This window comes from Naegleria lovaniensis (genome assembly GCF_003324165.1).
Source record: "Naegleria lovaniensis strain ATCC 30569 chromosome Unknown tig050, whole genome shotgun sequence".
Classification (NCBI taxonomy): domain Eukaryota; phylum Heterolobosea; class Eutetramitea; order Acrasida; family Naegleriidae; genus Naegleria; species Naegleria lovaniensis.
The window spans coordinates 86,980-106,051 of NW_025407872.1; the positions used below are offsets into that span (position 1 = coordinate 86,980).

The window sequence follows — 19,072 nt, forward strand, 5'->3', positions numbered from 1 at the left end:
TGATTCATTCATCACTTTCCATCCACTGTTACTCCCACAGCAAACATGACATACAATCCATGAATCACTCCCGGTATCCAAAACAACAAGGTCAATATGAAACTTAATGCAATGTGCAGTGCAGGGTTCGTTTCCACACTGTGCCACATACTCCGAGTCTCGTTGTTCATAATCTTTCTCAATCGTTCCCTATTATGCAAAGGGTAACAGAAAAACATGAAACACACCAACAAAGGAGGACACAACAAGAGAAGAAGAAACAAGCACCCGATTTGAAGGTTGCCAATGATATCGGCCATTTTGTTTTTTTTCAATTGAATTGACAGTCAACAAAAATTGTTGATGACTTAATGAAGTCTTCACAAGGATATTGGGAGTAACATGGTAGATCAACGCTTCTAAATTTGGCTGCTCTTATTTACTGTGATAGTGTGTCACATCGTCATACAATGGTTGAATTCGTGCTTTATGATAATTTTTGCAACAGAATATTGTCATAGCTTAGTAATCAGAATTCTGCTCATCAAAAAAATGTTTGCGAACATTCATGAAGAGGCTCGTCGGATGTGGTCCACAGACCTCGATAATTCCTCTTTAAAGAAAGAGTACAATGATTTATCAAGTCATGAATTAAATTTCTCACAACATAATGATCATAACAGCAACAACAACAAGTTATATTATACAATATCTGCACCGTTGGTGTTGTTGCTAAATAGATCGGAACTAGATTGGAAGGAGATCTTGTGGTTGAGTAGGATTGATCTTGCTGCAAGATTTCAAATCTTGCTCGGAAAGAAAGTAATTGTAAAATTGGGTTTTGTCCATCATAGCTGTTATGGAAAAAGATGGTCATCACCGGAAGAAGTACAAACAACTCGGGAACGTATTTTGAAACAAATACATGATTTTGGATTGTTGAGAAGTGCAGATATTCGTTTCTTTAATTTTTCATCCACCAATGATGATGATGATATCAATTTGGATCGAGAGTTTTATAGATCATTTGTGAGATGGCAACTCACTGAGATGAAACGATCAGGAAAAATCATTACCAAACCAATGTTTCAATATTTAAATTCGACAAATAGTATCCGCTATTTACATACCGCATTGATTGTGAAAATGTATTTGAAAAAGCCAAGCGAATCTTGTCAAGACATAGTTCATCCGTTCTTGCAATCAGGAAAAACAATTTATCTTGCGGTAGAATTAAGAGAGAGACCTCTATCGGTTTTTACAATATCTACCTGTAGGATTGATGAAGGTGAAAGCTTTGGAATTTTTGAAACAGCAGAAACCAATGAGCTCATTATATGCAGGGAACAATCGATTCATAACTTGAGTTATCAGTACATCACACCAGAGAGAGGAAAATTTCAGTTACTGGCATCAATGAAAGGAAAGGCCTTAACAGGATCAATTGTTCATTCTCAAGTGGTCAATCGTGACATTAAAGTCAGCGCTGGCTGTAGACGTCGAGGAGCGGCTGGTATTGAAAGCTTTGGAGAAATAGCTCCTGAACTCCAAAGAAATATTTCTTCCTTTAAATCACAGTTAGATGCATTGATACAACGGACTTCTCTCACTGAGATGAAGAGAAGCTTGTCGCCCGTGACGACAATACTAAACAATCCAACGAACCTATATAACGAGAAGAGAGTAATTGTAACTTTGAATGGAGAGCTATCCAGAGGTTACTTAATGGATCTATTAACTAAAAAGCTCTTTGAAAAACAAATCGAAAAAGAATGCATTGGAACACTGGACACCTTAATTCATCACAACATGGTCATCAAAGGGATAGCTTTTCAGTGTGGATATGATGATGATAATAATGGAATAGTTGCTCTATGTGACCATTATGCTGTTGATTTTCTTCAAAAAGATTGGTATAGACAAGTCCTGCGAGACGTTTCAAATAGGCAGACTCCATACGGCATACACAACTCTGACAAGAAGCAATTATTCGAATTTTTAAAAAACATTGATGTCTGTGTTTGTGCTAAACTATTCGACCAAAAGTACGAAACTGATATTTATATTCCTTGGGACACTCACAATTCATACTCTATAACGGCAACAGGAATGGAAGTACCTCCAAAGTTCCTCTTTGTGCTTCCACTGTTAAAACACTACAAACTATCACCAGTCAACTTGAGCAATGACGCTTGGAGATATATTTTCGAACCTCTTACAACACGTGTTAATTCACACGCTCCAACTGAACCATATTTAAGATTGATTAGAGAGCATATTCAACAATTACTTCCTCTTGACCATTTCGTATCCATGAATAATTACAACATTCTTAATTCCTTATTTTTGCATTATGCATTGAGTGCTTCAGATGATAGAGTCGAACGCATGTCACACGCGGTTGAGGTTACACGAGTTAAATTTCTTCGTTACTTTATGAGGAAAAGGACACGTATACAGCCGCCACGTAGTGAGTTGACAGAGGAGGCAGATATTTGGAGATTGCTTCTAGTGAGCACATGCGTCATTAATTCGTACCAAGCCACAGACTTGAAACGAGAGATTTACAATTTTTATCAAAGAATTTCTCATATTGTGACAAGATCTCATCAAAGGACTTATTTTGAAGATAGAGAGCCATGCGGAGTTTTTGATCATGTTTTTCAATTGCAAATGAAACGCAATATTATGAAATTGAAACAATTTTATCATGATAGGAATTACCGAAAGATTTTTCAACATGCGTGGACCAACATGACAATGATCGTTTCTGAATATTTTGCAACAATGAAAATTTATGAAACAAAGCCATCCAGCACACTTGCAATGGAATATGTCCATTATCATGTTTCAATACTTTCTCCTATCATGCCTCATGTGTGTGAATATTTGTTGAAAAAAGTTATTGGAAGTGAATTCTGCATTGAGGATTTGAGATGGCCAGAGGTTAGTCTCAGCCATACGAATGACGAACAACATTGCTTAAAGATTTATGAATATTTGAAACGCATATGTCGACACAAGTATTGGAAGACTAGGTCCAGCACACCAAATTTTAAAACAATGTATATTTATGTTGCAAGTCATCCTTATCTTGGATGGCATGGTCAATGTCTCACGATCTTGCACAAATACAAAACAGAACTTTTGAATTGCAAATTGAAGTATCGAGAGGTCGTGAAGAACATTTTTACGAGTGAACAAGATTTCAAATCAAGTACACTTGCGCAACCATGTAGAGGACCTTTTTTTTCAGCAAGATTCGTGAATTGAAACAGAATGGAGAGTCTGCACTAGAGATTTCTTCAGATTTTGATGAATACGAAATTCTAGTGACGCATTTGAAATTACTGAAATGGAAATTACAGGTTCAAGAGGTTCAGATTTTCAAAATCACTAGTGATCCATTACAAGACATTCCAGACCCATTAGGTGTTGCAACACTGGCTTTACCTTTGAAGCCTTCAATGGCCTTCTTGTAGTTGAGATGAAGATTTAAGTCAAACACGAGGAACAATTAATCCTCAGATTCTGGCAAGGAGTCAATACCGAACGTATTTATTGAGCAAAGCTGATGTTGTGAAATTAATTTTCAAGCTTGAATGAGAGCCACCAACTATTTTGCAGAGCTCTCCTAAAATCTTGACTCGGATCACTTTTGAATTCGAAGAATATATGGCCAAATGATAAATTACTTGGAGCCGAAGTTCACTGTGACCCTATTACTAACTATGATTATCTTCAATATCCATCAATTTTCAATAAATATCGCAATAAGTTTTCTTCGACAATGAAAATGATGCATGTGGCTCATGATTCACGAAATGGAATTGAAAACACCTGTCTCACTTTTTCCAGTATGCTTTCCAAAATTGTCGTCCTCCCAATGCAATCATGGTCACTGCAAATATTCGTTTCAAAATCTCTTCATCCATTTCACTGGCCATAGAACTTCCTAAATATGCACCCATAGCACTTCCAACAAGTAAAAATGGACTCAATTTCAATAAAACATTTCCAACTCTCCAATGTGAATACAAGGCAACACTCGATGGAAGTGTCATGGCTGCCAGTGAAGTTCCCATCACTAATTGTTGAGTAACAGCGTGTTGAGAGCTCTTCTTCTTCTTTTCATCCAAAAGTGGGGAAAATTCAGAAAGCCATAAAAAGCTCAACATGGGAACGGCTAATACTCCTCCACCAACTCCCAAGAGACCACTCATGATTCCAATGGTAGAACCGAGCACAAAGAGAGAACCAATTTCTTGTGGAGATTTTAACAAGTGTCGTTTCATGAATGAAGAAGAAGAAATGGCGCCATAGTTGTGGATGGTGTCAACCTTGTAGTCATCTTTTGAAATACTTTTAGAATGGTCATGTGAAACATTCAGTGTTGGAGTTGATTTGGTCGTGTCAGATTGAGAATTTTCGAGTCTCTGCTTGTCATCACCACCCACAGAGGAAGCTTGTTGTATTTCTGATTGTTTGTTTTTCCCTGTGAATACTACTAAAGGAGCCACAAATAACATGAAAAATGCTAAAATGAGTTTCAGTGTTCGATCTTGAATACTCGACGATAATTTCACACCAAATCGAGCAGTCAATGAAGCAAATCCAGCAATGAATATAGCAGATCCAATATCAACATATTCATCTCCTTTAAAATAGAGAGTACTACTTCCAACGAGTCCAGCAGTGACCACTGTAATGAGACAAGTGGCAACAATTTGTTTGGCACTGAGTCGATGTGAAAAAATTTGAGTGAGTAATGGAATGAGAATGATATTCCCTCCTAGTCCAACCATTCCTATTGTTTCAATAAACAATTCAATGAGAAAGGAAATGATTCAATTTTCATCATTTGAAATTCATAAACAATTTCCAAAATTGGGTGTTGAAAAAATCAAGAAAATTTCAAATCATGATTCAAAAATGCAGAATTCGAATGTCGATCAAACATACCACCGAAACATCCTCCCAAAATGCTCACTAAAAACAATTTGACATAATCTTTGGTTTCAAATTTGACATTTGAATCATTGGAGTTTTGTAAAGTAACTGGCTTTTCATGATTTGGCAAGTTCTGATTATTTTCATTCAAATTATTACAATGATTATTCATTTCCGAATAATTTAATGACGATGGTTGATCCTTTTGGAACAACACACGTGTTCTGTAATGAAAGCATCGTCTCTGAAAATGATTTAAAATAGAATCATTGTTGTTTGTTTGGAAGTGGTATGGATAGTGTTGTTGTTGTTGTTGCCAATTCGGAATGAAAAATAATTTCGCCGCCTTTCGATATGAAGGATCGTGGTGACACCATCGTTTCGTGAGGAGCCGAGACATTTTTTCTAATCTTTGAATTGTTTTGACAGGAACCTAGGAGGAGAGCAAGACGGGTCTAACGGAAGGGAAGTAAGATTAATGGTGATAAAAAATAACGTTTTTACTAACAACAGCAAGTAATGGTGGAAGTATTGTGGCTGAGTAAAGCTAGAAGTGATACTGGTGCATTTAATGTTTGAAAATACCATCACACCAAGAGGGCCTGGACAAATCCCGATCCTAATACACAGTACTACCAAACCAACACTTCACTATCAATTACATACCAAAATATTTATTTTAATTTTATATTTTGTTATTGATGATAATGGTAACACAATGCAAATTGATTGAGAAAGGTTTTGGATCCGATCATCACACAACTGCATCTACATTTTACATCTTCCATGGCTATTGATATTTTTGCGTTATAGGGAGATGGAATTAATGTACACTCTTGAAGCTTTGTCTGAGAATTTACATTGCCAATCTCAAAAACACAATCAGATACTAGTGAATTCTTGTACAATTCAAACACTCTGGCAATTCTGAATTCTGTGTTCCCTTTGTAAATTACAAACTGCCCTTTCTTCAATGTAATATCATTAGACGTATTTGAGGACAAACCCAATAATTTACGACACTCAGGATAGAGACTAAACATGGCATTCATTGACATTTCTAGTTGAACAGCTCTTTCTTCCAATTCCTTCTTATTACTTTTATCATTCAATTTCTTGTATTTTGAGTGCTTCAGTTCAAACAAGAGAGCCCAAAACCACAAAACACTACCATATTGCCTATCAACAAGTGGCGATAGTAAATTTGCTGCACGTTTCTTGCAAGCAAGGCAACACAATTAATGCACCAAGAAGCATTGGCATTTCATTACCTCACACTAAAACCTAAAGAGTCGAAGAACTATTCATATCAATAATTTTCGAAATGTGATTAATTTTTGGATTTGAAACTCAGGTGACGTCGATGATGTCAAAGATTGGAATAAGTTTTGGGGCTGTCTATCAGTTAGATAACTTTGAAAAGACTGTGGAAATGTTCTGTGGATTGATTTATAGAGAAGCCACTGAACACAACATAAATGATCCAACTATGCAAGCTCACATTTGGAATTCAAATGAATGACAGCTCTTGTCGATATGTGAGAGTGGAGAGAAATACGCTTCACCGTGGTTGGGATGAGGATTGGGAGAAAACAAATTCGGTGGTGGATTGTCTAATTCCAAAATCAACGTACACCTCGAATAATACACGTGAGTGGATAAATGACACCAAGGAAAAGTTAAATATACGTGGCTCCATCGTTTTACACCATGATCTACATTTTGAAAATTGCAGGATTAGATGCATTGTTGAATTCAGATTGTGAAACTCTTCACTTTAAATTTTTAAGATTTTGCCTACTGATACTCCCAACCAAAACATCAAGCGTATTACATAATACCGAAGTGACAAGTAATTCTTAGATTTATTGTTCAAACATTCCATGTTGAACGCAATAACATTGTGGCCAGAACTTGAGTGTGTTTTAAGTAACAAAATACTGGAATAAAAAAATTTTGGGATTGTTTGGTGGCTGCTGTTGCTGGAGTTGCTGCAATTAAGCAGTATTTTAGCAATCATCCCCATCCGGGCTATTAGCTGTGTGCTAGGATGGGCGATTTCTTCCACCCCTCGAGGCGTTAAATGGGCACTATAAATACAGGGACAAGTTAAAGGAATGTCTGTTGTATAAAGTGATGCAGAAATCATTTTTCTTTTAAAATGAAGATAGAAATTCATTTAATTAAGACTTTTTCCCTCTTGGAATAAAAACAAAAAATGTCTTAATAAATAGTTTTGCCATCAAAGAACATGAATGAACAAGAATATAATTTTACTTTTCAAAAGAGTTTCTTTTTCAAGAAAAACACAAAAAAATGTCTCAAATAGAGAAGAAAACAAGTGTTTCGATAATGTAAACAACAAGAGTTTGGAATTAATTGAAGGAAAACTAATGGGTTTGTAACTCACCAAACATCCATCCTTTGGAAAAGGATTGGTGTTTGAGGGATTTTCTGCATATTTTATCATTAGACTTTATTGAGCAAAAACTTTTCGATTAATGAACAAGGATTTACAAGATGAAATTAAGGTGGTGGTAAGTTGATCTTCATTCATGTTTCAAATATATTACTTTTTTAGCTTCAATCTATTGTATCACGAAAAGTAAGCCAAACACTTGTCAATGATCGCCATTCAAGCAAGGTCAAAAGATTGGAGAAAAATCATACTCGTCAATACAATCAATTTGTGTAAGAAAATGATATTGAGGTATTTAATGTGTCCTCTGAAGAATATAAGAATTATTTAGAAAGATTGAAAAAGAGAGCAAAGAGAGAATTGATTCCACATAGAAACGAAGTTATTAATTTAGATGACGCTATTGATTTGAATAATCTTCGTCCAAGAGTAAGTGTTTGGATATTTGATGCATTTACATTACTTTTTTAATAAATAGAGATAATATATACTTCTTTTTCCAATGCGAGTACTTTTCATCAATTTCTTGAAAACGGTTGCAAAGATTGCTTTTCTTTCTACGCATTCATGTACTGTGATAATTGAGTACCCTTTTCACTTACGAACCTGGTGTGGTTGTATTGATTGTATTGTATATATTTCCTTGTAAATAAATTCTCAATATTTATCAATCCAATTCAAATTAAAAGCGATTTCGAAATTCGATCCAAATGAACCTTAGAACGATTTGCGAGGGAATCTAGTTTCTATATTCAATCAAAGCCTTAATTGGAATTCTTCTTTTTGATTCTCATAGTATTTTCTTCTTTAATTCAATCAATAGATTCAACATTATTGCAACCTCGAATTTTCAATTATTCTCACCAATAATCAACCATTAAACCATCTTATTCTACCTTTAGTTGCCCGCTACTCGCGGTTGACGTTAATTTTTAACGTTTTTTCGTCAAAAATTACAATCAAAAAGTTAACGAAAAAAATTTTATTCTCGCTTGAAAAGCGTTAATTATTGACGAAAAAACGTCAATAAAAAGCGTTAATTTTCCACATTAACGATTTCATTATTCACGCGTCAAATTAACGTCAATTATTATGATGTTTCATAATAAAAAATAATTGACGAAAAATTAACGCTCCTTATTTCTCAAATTTCTCTTTCATTCTCGCTCAACCAATCGTTCACTAATTCAATCTCTTCAAACCACTCCAAATCTTCAAATCTTGTATATTTATCCATTTTCCTCACATTCATTCATCCAAATTCTCTAATTTATATCCAACAACAAAGCTAAAGTAGCCAATTTAATGAATATAAATGGTAAATGAAAGATGAATTGGATTGACATTACTTACTTTTGAATAATTTAAGCTATCGGGTTGAAATATCATCTAATTCAATACTTGTATTTCATATCATCTTTTCATTTGTTTATCATGATGTTGGTTTTGCATTCAGTTAAAATATTTTTCAGTTGCGGCATAATAATCATAGTGATCAATAGTTCAATCAAAACACACTTCAAATTCATATAAATGATATATCAATTTGTCATTTGTTTTGATATCTCTATTGCACTGACATTATTATTCACAACAAGTCATATTTTAACATCAATCAAACCAATCCCTATTCATGACAAACAAATGCCTCGATGATCTAAATACACTCCAGGCTTAAAATGTTTAAACATCAAACTCTAAAGCATTGAAAGCTCTGTTAATCAATCCATAATAATTAACAACCTACAAATAATCCTTCATAATACCAAGCAAATTCAGCTTGAAATTCCATAACTCGATAATATAACATCTTTTTCAGTTCTACCATTGACAAATGTTAAGAAAGCGGTTGTTTGGTTATTGTTGCAACTACAATCCTTTAACTCTCAATGCATAGTGGGACAAGAGGGTACGAATAATCAAACAACCAACTGTGGATCAAATATACTTGAAGTCTTATCATCCTATCCTCAATTGATTATCATTAAATTCAATCCCTACCTCAAGATATCCCTTCATTATCTGGATGTTAGAACTTGCTTCAATATCCTCAACCAATCTCTACCAACGCATTCTATGTACAGAGTGTAATGATGGATATTCAAAACAACAACTAATAAAGAAGAAGCAACTAAAACATTTTGAATAAACAAAAATCTGCTCAGCAAATCTAACAACCTACCGATCATGTTACTCTAGAAGGAAATAAATAAACAACGAATAATGTTGTTGATATTAGTACATGGTTGGATATACTTACCGGTTTAACAGGTGAACAAGTTTAATCATCCTCCACAACAATAACAATGGCCGTAAATGAAACGAATTACCTTTTCAAACAGCACGAACAGAATTACTTTCAAATCAAGCACTAACTACAAACCCTATCTGTTTGTTCAACAATATCTTCTCCTATCATCAACATAACATTCATTCGTCTTGCCAAAATGTTTGATGATGCTAAAGGTCCTTTGTAGCATCTATCGTTGATCAGATTCAAGAAATTCACAACAACTTCGTGAAAAAGAAAAGCTTACCGTAGAAAACTTTATCAATAAAAGCCTGCTTTGTCTTTTATAAGAGACAAAAGGCAAATGATAGCAAAGACAGTCCTCCATTTCGAGCAAACATGAAACGTGTCGATATCTTTGGATGATTTGGAGATCATATCTGTATCAATGAAACACGTACACTTACGCAAAGCAAGCTCTAGCAGCATATAAGATGAACAAGCGGCATCTGTTGATGAATGAATGTGATTGTTGAACGTGGAGGCTGCTACAAGCTTTTGAGAATTTTTTTAAAACAAATTTTTTATGTAATTCAAGATTTTACAACGACTGCTTGCTCTTGGTTTTGGATTCATGCTCTTTCTTTGATGCGTTGTGTTTTAAAGTTCGACTTAAATTCATCAATAATATTCGTTCCACTTTCCACTTATCCAATGGCACCTCAGTACATTCTAAAATGCAATCAATTACAATATCTTTCTGATCATCTTTCAAAAGAACATAATCCTTATCAAACAAATAATTGCTAACAATGCCAAGCCGAGCCGTCTTGTTGCTGTTGATAATTCTGGACACCAAATTTGGGGGTATTTGTTTCACATTAGCACCATATGTGACAGAAATTGTTTTGCTTGGAAGAATATTCGGGTATTGTAATTGAAGAGCAATTAATGCGTTCAATGGCTTATTCAATTTGATGATTAATTCTTTTAGCTGTTTGTTTTCCAATGATAAGGCCTCGTTTTTCTCTCTGAGGTCTTTGACTTGCTGAAGGAAAAAGATATCACTAGCGAAATTCTTATAATCAGTAGGTTCCGTAGACTTGGGCTCATTTTGCAAAGGAGAATCACTCTCTTCAACATTTGAATTTGAGTTTGTTCTTGAATCCGAAATTTCCGGTGGAGTTATAGAGAGAACTTCATTGTCATCAATTTTGTCATCATCGACTTCAGTATCATAATTCATGGAAAATAAGGAGACTGGAGTACATCCTCGCTGAACCGTAGAAAAAGCATTTTGAATCATAGGAGCATGATTGGTTCGATCTTCAATTAATGAAAGGCATGAAATATCAAAAATCGTCTTCTTTTGATCTTGAACGAAGGATGGAACGTGAAATATAATGTCATTTAAACTGCAATTAGTTGAAGTGAGTGATTGAACTCTTCCTTTACCAATCTTGTAGTAACAATTCTCTCCCTTTTCAATAATTTCAACTAAATCTCCAACTTTGAGATTTGAACTCACAGGTGGGCATGTGGATTCAATTAAACCTTTTTGTTTCAAAAGGCTTACACTGATAGCCTTGACTGCAGCACATATTCGTTCCGAAAAATCTTTGTCCGAGCTATAAGTTTGCAAAATTGACTGTCGCAAGCGTTCTGGATTACCAGCTTGAATACCAACAAAAACCTTTTCTCCTTGTTTGAGAAATTGATTCATCAGAATGTATGTTGCAGAGACAGAGTCTTTGTTTGTAATGTCAATATCCTTGTTGTGAATGTTTTGCAAAAAGTCTAAATATTTCTCAAGTTGAGGAATACTATTACATAAAGCATTTTCAGAGTGTTTCGCAATTAACTTAGCTTGTTTTTCATTTGGCTTTTTGGCCTCGAATAAAATTATTTGCTCTAAATCGGAGGAAGTGTCTTGTGTTGAAAGTGTACTATCGTTTGCTTTGGTTTTCTTTGTTGCATTCTTGCCAGGGTGTGATTTTGTTCTTTTCATTTTTTTGAGTAATGTTGAATCTTGTTTTACAACCGTTAAATGTCCAATTTGCAAGTGGATCGAAAATTTGGGAACGATAGATATTTCTTGACGAATATACGTAATTGGAGACACTTAATGGAATCTATATCGTTAAACAATCAACGTTCTTGTTTTGTGTTGTTGTAAATAATGAAGCAATTTGGTTTGAAGCGCCAAACTGTAGAAGGGTCCAGTTCAATTGTCAATTCAAAATACAATCACGAGCCAAATTATGAGCCTGTAAATAAGTTTCGTAAGACTGTTGCTCATTGCATTGATGATGATTCTTTGTTAGATATTGGTGGAATAGATATAAATTACTCTTCTCAGAACCATACAGTAGAAAATCAACAATGTAATTGTAGTGCAGAGGGTCTGGAAAATCTCTGTTCAGGTTCTCATGATTCATCTCCGACGAATGAAAATAATCCATCCAATGCACAATCAGAACAAGACGACCTGTTACAGTTTTTCAGAGAATATTGGAGTGATGGAGATGATGGCATACTAGATGAAGAAGTTCTCTCTTCCCATTCATTTTCAAGCGTTGTGAATGATAATGTCAATGTAAATGTTGATACGTTGATGAAAAAAATTCTCAAGTTTGCAGTAACAAGTTCTCTCTCTGAAAATTGTCTCAAAATGGTTTTAAATCTAATTCGAGAAGCCATTCAACTCATTCATGAGAGTGATAAACAAGAACTTTCAGATAAGCTGACATTAACAGGGTTCTATAAGTATTTCCTTTTGTCTTCAAAGACAAAGAAAATTCCAATGTGCACTCATTGTCAGACGTATCAAAAAAATCCAGACCAAAAATCCTGTCCTAAATGTGGGAAATTATGGAAAGATATCAAAACTCATTGCTTTTTACGCCCATTAAAATTCCAATTCGAGGAAAGGATATTCAGAGAGCCACAATTTTTGGATCAATTTAAACTTGATAATCGTGATCCCCAACTTATCCAAGATCGTTGTGACGGAGACATCTACAAAAACATTCACAAAAAATTCGTAGATGAAGGAGGAAAAACTATGACGTTATTTGGTGACGGTGTTGCTCCGTTTAAATCTAGTCAGCAAAGCTTTTACGAATTCTCTGTCACATTCAATGAGATGAAACCAAATGTAAGAAAGAAGCGCAAGAATAACTTTTTGTGGCTACTATTTCCTAACAAACCATCTCAAGAAGAAATCAATTTGTGTTTGAAAATCATGATGGATGATTTGAATGTGTTCAATGATCAATTTAAACAAATATCATTGAGATTAGAAAGAGTAATTGCTGACTTACCTGCAAGGTCTGAAATTCTCTTATTTCAAAAATCAGGGTATTATTTTTGCCATTTATGCGAGATTCGAGGGGAACCTGTTCAGTTACCAGGAGGAACTACTCAAGTTAGATATCCACTTAGGAGAGACATTTCTAGTAATCAACGAATTGTTTTTGGTTTGAGAGATCGACATTTTTGGAATAATATTTCGGGAAAAGAGTTGTCATGGGGTGTTCGTGGATATTCTCCAATATTAGACCAGAGTTGGAAACCAACTCCCACTACAATATGCTCCTATGATTCAATGCATAACTTGTATGAAGGAATTATGCGTGACATGATGGAGATGATTCCACTTCAATATTGGGACGAGTTCGACAAGGAATATCTCAAGCAAAAATTTCCTTCGTTCTTACATAGACACCCGAGATCAGTTTCCAAAAATTTAGTACACCTTAAGGCAATGGAGATATATATGATTATTCACTATTATCTAGATCTACTTCAGGATGTTAAGAATTTCAGTATGATTGAGTTGAAGTATAAAATTATTAAGAGAATGGTTGTTGTAATTGACAAGTTAACAGATGCCATTAATATAGCTGATTTGAATTCAATTAATGAGGAACTAAGAGGTATTTTGGAGGATTATCAAGAGATGGTAGGTATTGCAAAGGCTACAATGAACTTCCATGTAGCTAGTGATATGGTGCGAAATGCAGGCCTATATGGTCCATTGGCACATAATACAGCCTTTGTTGGGGAAAATCTAAACTTCACATTGACCAAGCCGTTCATTTCATCAAATTCTGCAAGGTATTCTATTATGTTTTTTGATATGGCGCAGTTATGCGATATATTTGGTTTAAGTGAACTCAAACCTTCGGAATGTGTGTGTGGTCATTTCGTGTTGAAGAAAGAGAGAGATGTTGTGGCTGATACTTCTTGTACTCCTGCAAAATACTTCAAAATCAAATCATTCACAGATTCCACAGTGACTTTGCAGAATTTGTCAGACAGGTCTGTGATTGAAGTGTCCAACAAAGAGCCTCTGGTTCCTTGTGTTACTGTTACTAGAAAGGGGAAGAGTTATTTCATTCCGATGCACAAGAACGTAAATCAATATATTTAATGAAGCCGTGATGAAAAATAAACCTTGCTTTGTTTCGAAATTTTTTTTTTTGCAGGTGCGCAATTTTTGCGTTGTTTTTTTAACGCAAAAGCGTCAACTTTGCGAAGAGGGTTGCGGGTCCATGAGAAGCGGGTGGCGTGATGAAAAAAAAAAAGTAGTATTAAACGCCATCATTAATCAGATCTTATTCGGTCTTAAAGGAACGATTATAGATGATGTAACGTCAAGATTACGTTTCCAATATTGGAACAAAAAAGGTTCAACTAGTGATTGCTTAACATAAGAATACAAATGGAGTACATATGAGTTTAAGAATGGGTTTATGTGCGGTATTTAAAGGCAAAGCTTTCGCCTCCTAGGAAGGTATATATAAATTATTATCGTTGGCAATGTCAGTTCGGCGAAACATGTCGGAGATTTTTAATATATTTCATCAAACCTATCAGCTCTAAGCAGGTGACAATCAAGTGTCTTGGCAAATACATTTCGAACATTGTTTTTTCATTAAGCACAGAATTTACATTGCGATCAAACCTGAGGTGTGGATCTTGGATGTTGCAAAATTCTTTCAAATTGATTCTCCCATTTCCAGGGTTGGTTGCGTCCAATAAATATTACAAAGTTGTGTTGAAATTCACTGTTGTTTGCATCAAGTACTCTTGAACGAGATTTCAACTTGGCTCAGTTCGTTTTAGCTTTGTTTACACTCAAAAATATACAACTTTCAAACTTTGATTGCAGATGAATGCCTCATTGGTGACGAATGTGAATATCATGCAATTGTATCACTGCTTTGTGTTGAGCGTCTCGAGGCGAAAATGATAATCCTGGTGCATCTGGTATTGACCCATCCACATATACAGGAACGAGACGCTTAATGAAGCATGGCATTTTGTTTCGAAGCAAATCATCCGGATACACTTCAAACAGCGCAATATTGAATTTCACATTCGCATTTTCAATTATCAACAAATGATCTTTCAATTTGATGGAGCCATTTTGGGTCGCTTTGATTCTAAAAACGATGGAAAATAGCTGGTTGAAATTCACTTGCTCGTTCGTTCTCAAATTTGTGAATAGATATTCTTTCGAGTCCACGAGATAATTTTGCATCAGTATAACCGGAAGTTCAGACTTCCCTATGACTAGAATTTCTTGTCGTTTCCTGTTCATGCGTAAAAATGCAGTGTACTTCGCTTGATTTCTAGAAGCCACAATAGATGCTCTAAATAGAGATGAATGAGCTTTGTCATAAATACTTCCTAATTGAATTAAAGGATTTAAACAAAGGTCTCGTAATGAAATGATCAATTTTAACTTTCCTCGTATGGAGAGCAGGATCACGAGAGGAGCTTCAGTGCTGTGAAAATGCATGTCTAAGGACAATGAGTAAATTTTGGTTTGCGTTTGGGGTGTTTCAAGAAGTTGCTTCGCCTCATTTGTATGGTTTGTTTGTGCACGCACAGCACCTAGAACTTGCAACACTCCAGTCTCATCATCTCTCTCCTTTGATTTCTTCACAATTTTGTTTTCATAATTTTCATCTTGATTTGTTGTTGAAATATCAAATGAAATGTTCAGAGTTTCATGTTCCAGGCATGAGGCTATAAGAACATTGTTGGAACCTTTCAACTTGTAAAAAACATGCAAATACTTGACAACTCCTGGCCATGTATCTCCAAAGATGGCGTTCTCGGCAGCAACACAGAGCCTATCTCCATTGTGATTCAAGTATTCCTTAACTTTCTTGGTGACATCACCAAGGCCGTAGACTGCTCGAATGATTTGAATTGGTCTTTCAATATTTGGAGAGTTTGGAAGGATATCATAGTCGTCATCGTTGATCGCTGCCAGATGTTCCTGCCTCATGGACGCCACTGCCCTTGGAACAAGTAACTGGCTATCAATGTTTTCAAAGTATTCTTCTTCCAATATTGGATTAATGGTAATGTATTCATGCTCTGGGACTATTTTCATGCGAATGGGCCCATATGTTCCGTCATGGCTTCTCCTTACTCGATACACGATCGTCATGGACTTGAAAACGTCAGGCCAGGTGTCAGTAAAGACATGATTGGAAGCATGAATTGAGATTTCATCTTGTTGATCAATGATTTCCGCACACTTTTTTGTGACATCGGTGGGTCCGTAATATGCTGTGATGATTTCAATTGGATGTTTTAAGCTCTGAATTGGGTGAGCCTTGTTGATCATACACTTTTCAATGTTAGAATTTTCCCGAGCAAATAATACATAAAGTTCATCTGAAGTAGAGCTCGACTGAATAGAACAGTTTTTCTTTCGAAGAACCATCACCATTCCTCGACTAACTGTGCTCAAATCGTCATGAAACATTCGCGGAGAAGCAACTAATTTAGTGACGTTCGGAATCGACAATATCAACTCCCGATCAAAGGCACATCTCATAATATCCGTAATATCAGATTGCCCGAATGATGCTGCCTCCACCTGATATGCTTCCCAAAATCGAGTGGATTCCTCTAAAGAACCAGCCGCTATGCTACTCGATGTGGGTAACTTGGATTTTCTTGAATTGAACTTTGATGGTAAAAAGGAATCTCTTAATTGACGCATTTTTTTGCTGTTGTTTACAGGTTCCAAAAGTTCATCAAATGTGTTTGGAGTTTGTACATGAATTATAAATAAAGATTTAAAAAGACAGGTCACTATCCCAATAAATTGGAAAATAACGTTCTGCTTTTTCAGACTCACCACATAAAAAATACATCATGGAGTGCTCATTGACAAAGGTCAATGCTAATAAATGGTAGAGAATTGTGTTGAACATTTTGTTCGCAGTAAAACGCTCAACAGATTCATAATCTTTCAATGCAACTTGATAATCTGGAAATATCACTGTCTTGAGCTTGTGAAGTAATTCTGAGGAATGACATGTCTCATCATAATAATCATTCACTTCATTCACAAATAAAATCTCATCAAATATTTGAATCGTCTCTCTGATTCGATATTCTGAGGTAGACGAAGCCATTTCAAAAGCAGAGAATATTCTTAGAGGATATCCACACGCGAGAAATATGGTCATATCAAGAAATGATTTCTTAGCATTCGTTGAAGATCCAGTAGACAAACGTTCATCTTTGGCATGACGAACAAATACTGTTAAATCTCCTCCAACGACTTGTTTCAGTACGGTCGAGGGTAAGCTAATTTCAAAGCCTGATTCGTCATTGATTGTTAATGTTTTCATATTCAGTGCTTCATTCAATTTCGTTCTCAATTCCAAAGCAGATTTGAGTGCAGTTGCTCGTTGAATTATGTCGTCTAATTTTGCAGTATCGAGTGAAAAAGAATGATAATTCTCATCTCGATGATACTTTCCAAAAATGATTTCATGCTTGTGCAGTGCAATATACTCTTTCAAGATATCCCAATAGGTCTTGTACCAATGGCAACCAGTAGCAATACGTGGAGCATAACCCGTTTTGGGTGTGAGTTTCACTTTTTTAATTTGTTTCATCTCGGGGACATACATGACAGGTGCGTCAGTAGTAGGTTCATCGTAGAGCGAAGTGAGTCGGTGAAGAATTTGTTTCAATCGTTCCTGCTCGCACGATTTTAAATTCAAAATATTGATGAAATAATTTTCGGCAAAGGATTCCGTTCGCCAAACTTGTGCCCAAATATTGGAAATCTGGTATGGCTTGATTGTAGGCCATTCGGACCAATGGGTGAATAGCAGAATTCGGTGAACAAGTAATGGATCGAACGAGGGTGTATTGTTTTCCTTCCGTGGAGTCATTTTTTTGTAATTGATTTGGGTTGATCGAGTAACAAAAAGATCCGGGTGGACCACAATCCCAAGTTGATAAATTCACAATTGCATATAATTTGTAATGAGATTAATTATTTTACAACAACCAATCCTACAATGATGATAAATACCACGAGGACGGCAAATATTTTGAGAATGAGGCCAGTATTGCCTCGAGTATTTTCCCAAACTTTCCACAATTCTGCATTTCCTTTTTCGAGGTTGTCTGCAGCCAAGTTAATATTTTGATCTATTCTTTGTGTCAGTTCACCATGATGTTTTATCATCACAGCCAAATGATTAAACATTTCACCGAGTTTTGAAATTTCTGACTCGATGGCTAAAATGTCGTCTGTCCTGCTCCTCAATGCATTTCTATTGATTGAGGGTTGATTTAATTGTTGTAATTGACTGCCTTCAGTCATCAAGTCTTCAATTTGGCCTGTAGAAAGTGAGGCATCTTGAGCTCCAACAGCTCCTCCAGAGGCTTCTACTTGAGTTCTAGAGTTGGGAGAGGCTGCTTGTCTGTCAACGTTTGCTGAAAGTGATGAAAGTGATTTTACATTGGCCTCAAATGTGTACATATTTCGTCTCTTCTTGTCAGATTTCATTTGTGTCGTTCTTGTTTTAAGGACATTTTGGAATTGTTCAGTAGCATACATGAGTTTAGAATTTAAGCCCGTTAATATGTGACTTGAGTGTTGTGTTTGTTGATTTTTCTTTTCTTGTTGCTTGTCAATCATTTCTTGAAGTGATCGGAGAGCAAAATCTTGATTGGACAATTGCTCTTTCACTTTCATTGTCAAAATTTTAATCGTCTCCGAATTGTCATCAAATGGTGTTTTTTGTCGGACCACTGTTGTGTTGTTTGTTGATTTAAATTACAAAAAATTAAAATTAATAATTAATAATGAGATGCTCAACAATAGCTATTGAAATACATACGTTTTGTAAGCTTTTGCAGTAAATCTGCAGTATCTTGTAATTCTCTCGAGATTTGTTTAGCCTTCTCATTGAACTCCAAAACGGCATTTGGTGTTTGTTTCTTTTTAGCGTCCTTCTTTTTCTGTTCGGCATGTGAAGCTTCATATTGCTTCTTCTGCTGTTGATTCTGTATAATTGACAAAATTTCGTTGGTTCTATCCAAGTATGGCATTTCAATTTTCAAGGAGTTCTCGTATAGTAGTAAACGGATGAATAATGAAACTATTCGTTCGGGATTGGTTATTTCCGAATCACTCTGCAACTACAAAATAATCTCAG

General features: G+C 35.4%; 7 protein-coding genes across 7 annotated transcripts; 2 read left to right on the forward strand and 5 right to left on the reverse strand.

Annotated features, from left to right (window-relative positions):
• Positions 1 to 531: 531 nt before the first annotated feature.
• Positions 532 to 3,252, forward strand: C9374_011718 (uncharacterized protein; the record flags this gene model as incomplete). The annotated part of the gene is made up of 1 exon (XM_044687404.1): positions 532 to 3,252. One exon carries the CDS (start codon positions 532 to 534, stop codon positions 3,250 to 3,252), a length of 2,721 nt encoding a protein of 906 aa, XP_044543007.1.
• A 572-nt stretch (positions 3,253 to 3,824) lies between these two features.
• Positions 3,825 to 5,329, reverse strand: C9374_011719 (uncharacterized protein; the record flags this gene model as incomplete). The annotated part of the gene is made up of 2 exons (XM_044687406.1): positions 3,825 to 4,786; positions 4,942 to 5,329. 2 exons carry the CDS (start codon positions 5,327 to 5,329, stop codon positions 3,825 to 3,827), a joined length of 1,350 nt encoding a protein of 449 aa, XP_044543008.1.
• A 4,479-nt stretch (positions 5,330 to 9,808) lies between these two features.
• C9374_011720 (uncharacterized protein) lies at positions 9,809 to 11,586 on the reverse strand (the record flags this gene model as incomplete). Its single annotated transcript, XM_044687407.1, has 4 exons — positions 9,809 to 9,828; positions 9,886 to 9,919; positions 10,046 to 10,057; positions 10,330 to 11,586. 4 exons carry the CDS (start codon positions 11,584 to 11,586, stop codon positions 9,809 to 9,811), a joined length of 1,323 nt encoding a protein of 440 aa, XP_044543009.1.
• A 171-nt stretch (positions 11,587 to 11,757) lies between these two features.
• C9374_011721 (uncharacterized protein) lies at positions 11,758 to 14,013 on the forward strand (the record flags this gene model as incomplete). The annotated part of the gene is made up of 1 exon (XM_044687408.1): positions 11,758 to 14,013. The coding sequence occupies one exon, from the start codon at positions 11,758 to 11,760 to the stop codon at positions 14,011 to 14,013; it is 2,256 nt and encodes a 751-aa protein (XP_044543010.1).
• Positions 14,014 to 14,763: 750 nt separating this feature from the next.
• Positions 14,764 to 16,608, reverse strand: C9374_011722 (uncharacterized protein; the record flags this gene model as incomplete). Its single annotated transcript, XM_044687409.1, has 1 exon — positions 14,764 to 16,608. One exon carries the CDS (start codon positions 16,606 to 16,608, stop codon positions 14,764 to 14,766), a length of 1,845 nt encoding a protein of 614 aa, XP_044543011.1.
• Positions 16,609 to 16,684: 76 nt separating this feature from the next.
• C9374_011723 (uncharacterized protein) lies at positions 16,685 to 17,797 on the reverse strand (the record flags this gene model as incomplete). Its single annotated transcript, XM_044687410.1, has 1 exon — positions 16,685 to 17,797. One exon carries the CDS (start codon positions 17,795 to 17,797, stop codon positions 16,685 to 16,687), a length of 1,113 nt encoding a protein of 370 aa, XP_044543012.1.
• Positions 17,798 to 17,901: 104 nt separating this feature from the next.
• On the reverse strand, positions 17,902 to 18,965 carry C9374_011724 (uncharacterized protein; the record flags this gene model as incomplete). The annotated part of the gene is made up of 2 exons (XM_044687411.1): positions 17,902 to 18,665; positions 18,755 to 18,965. 2 exons carry the CDS (start codon positions 18,963 to 18,965, stop codon positions 17,902 to 17,904), a joined length of 975 nt encoding a protein of 324 aa, XP_044543013.1.
• Positions 18,966 to 19,072: the final 107 nt, after the last annotated feature.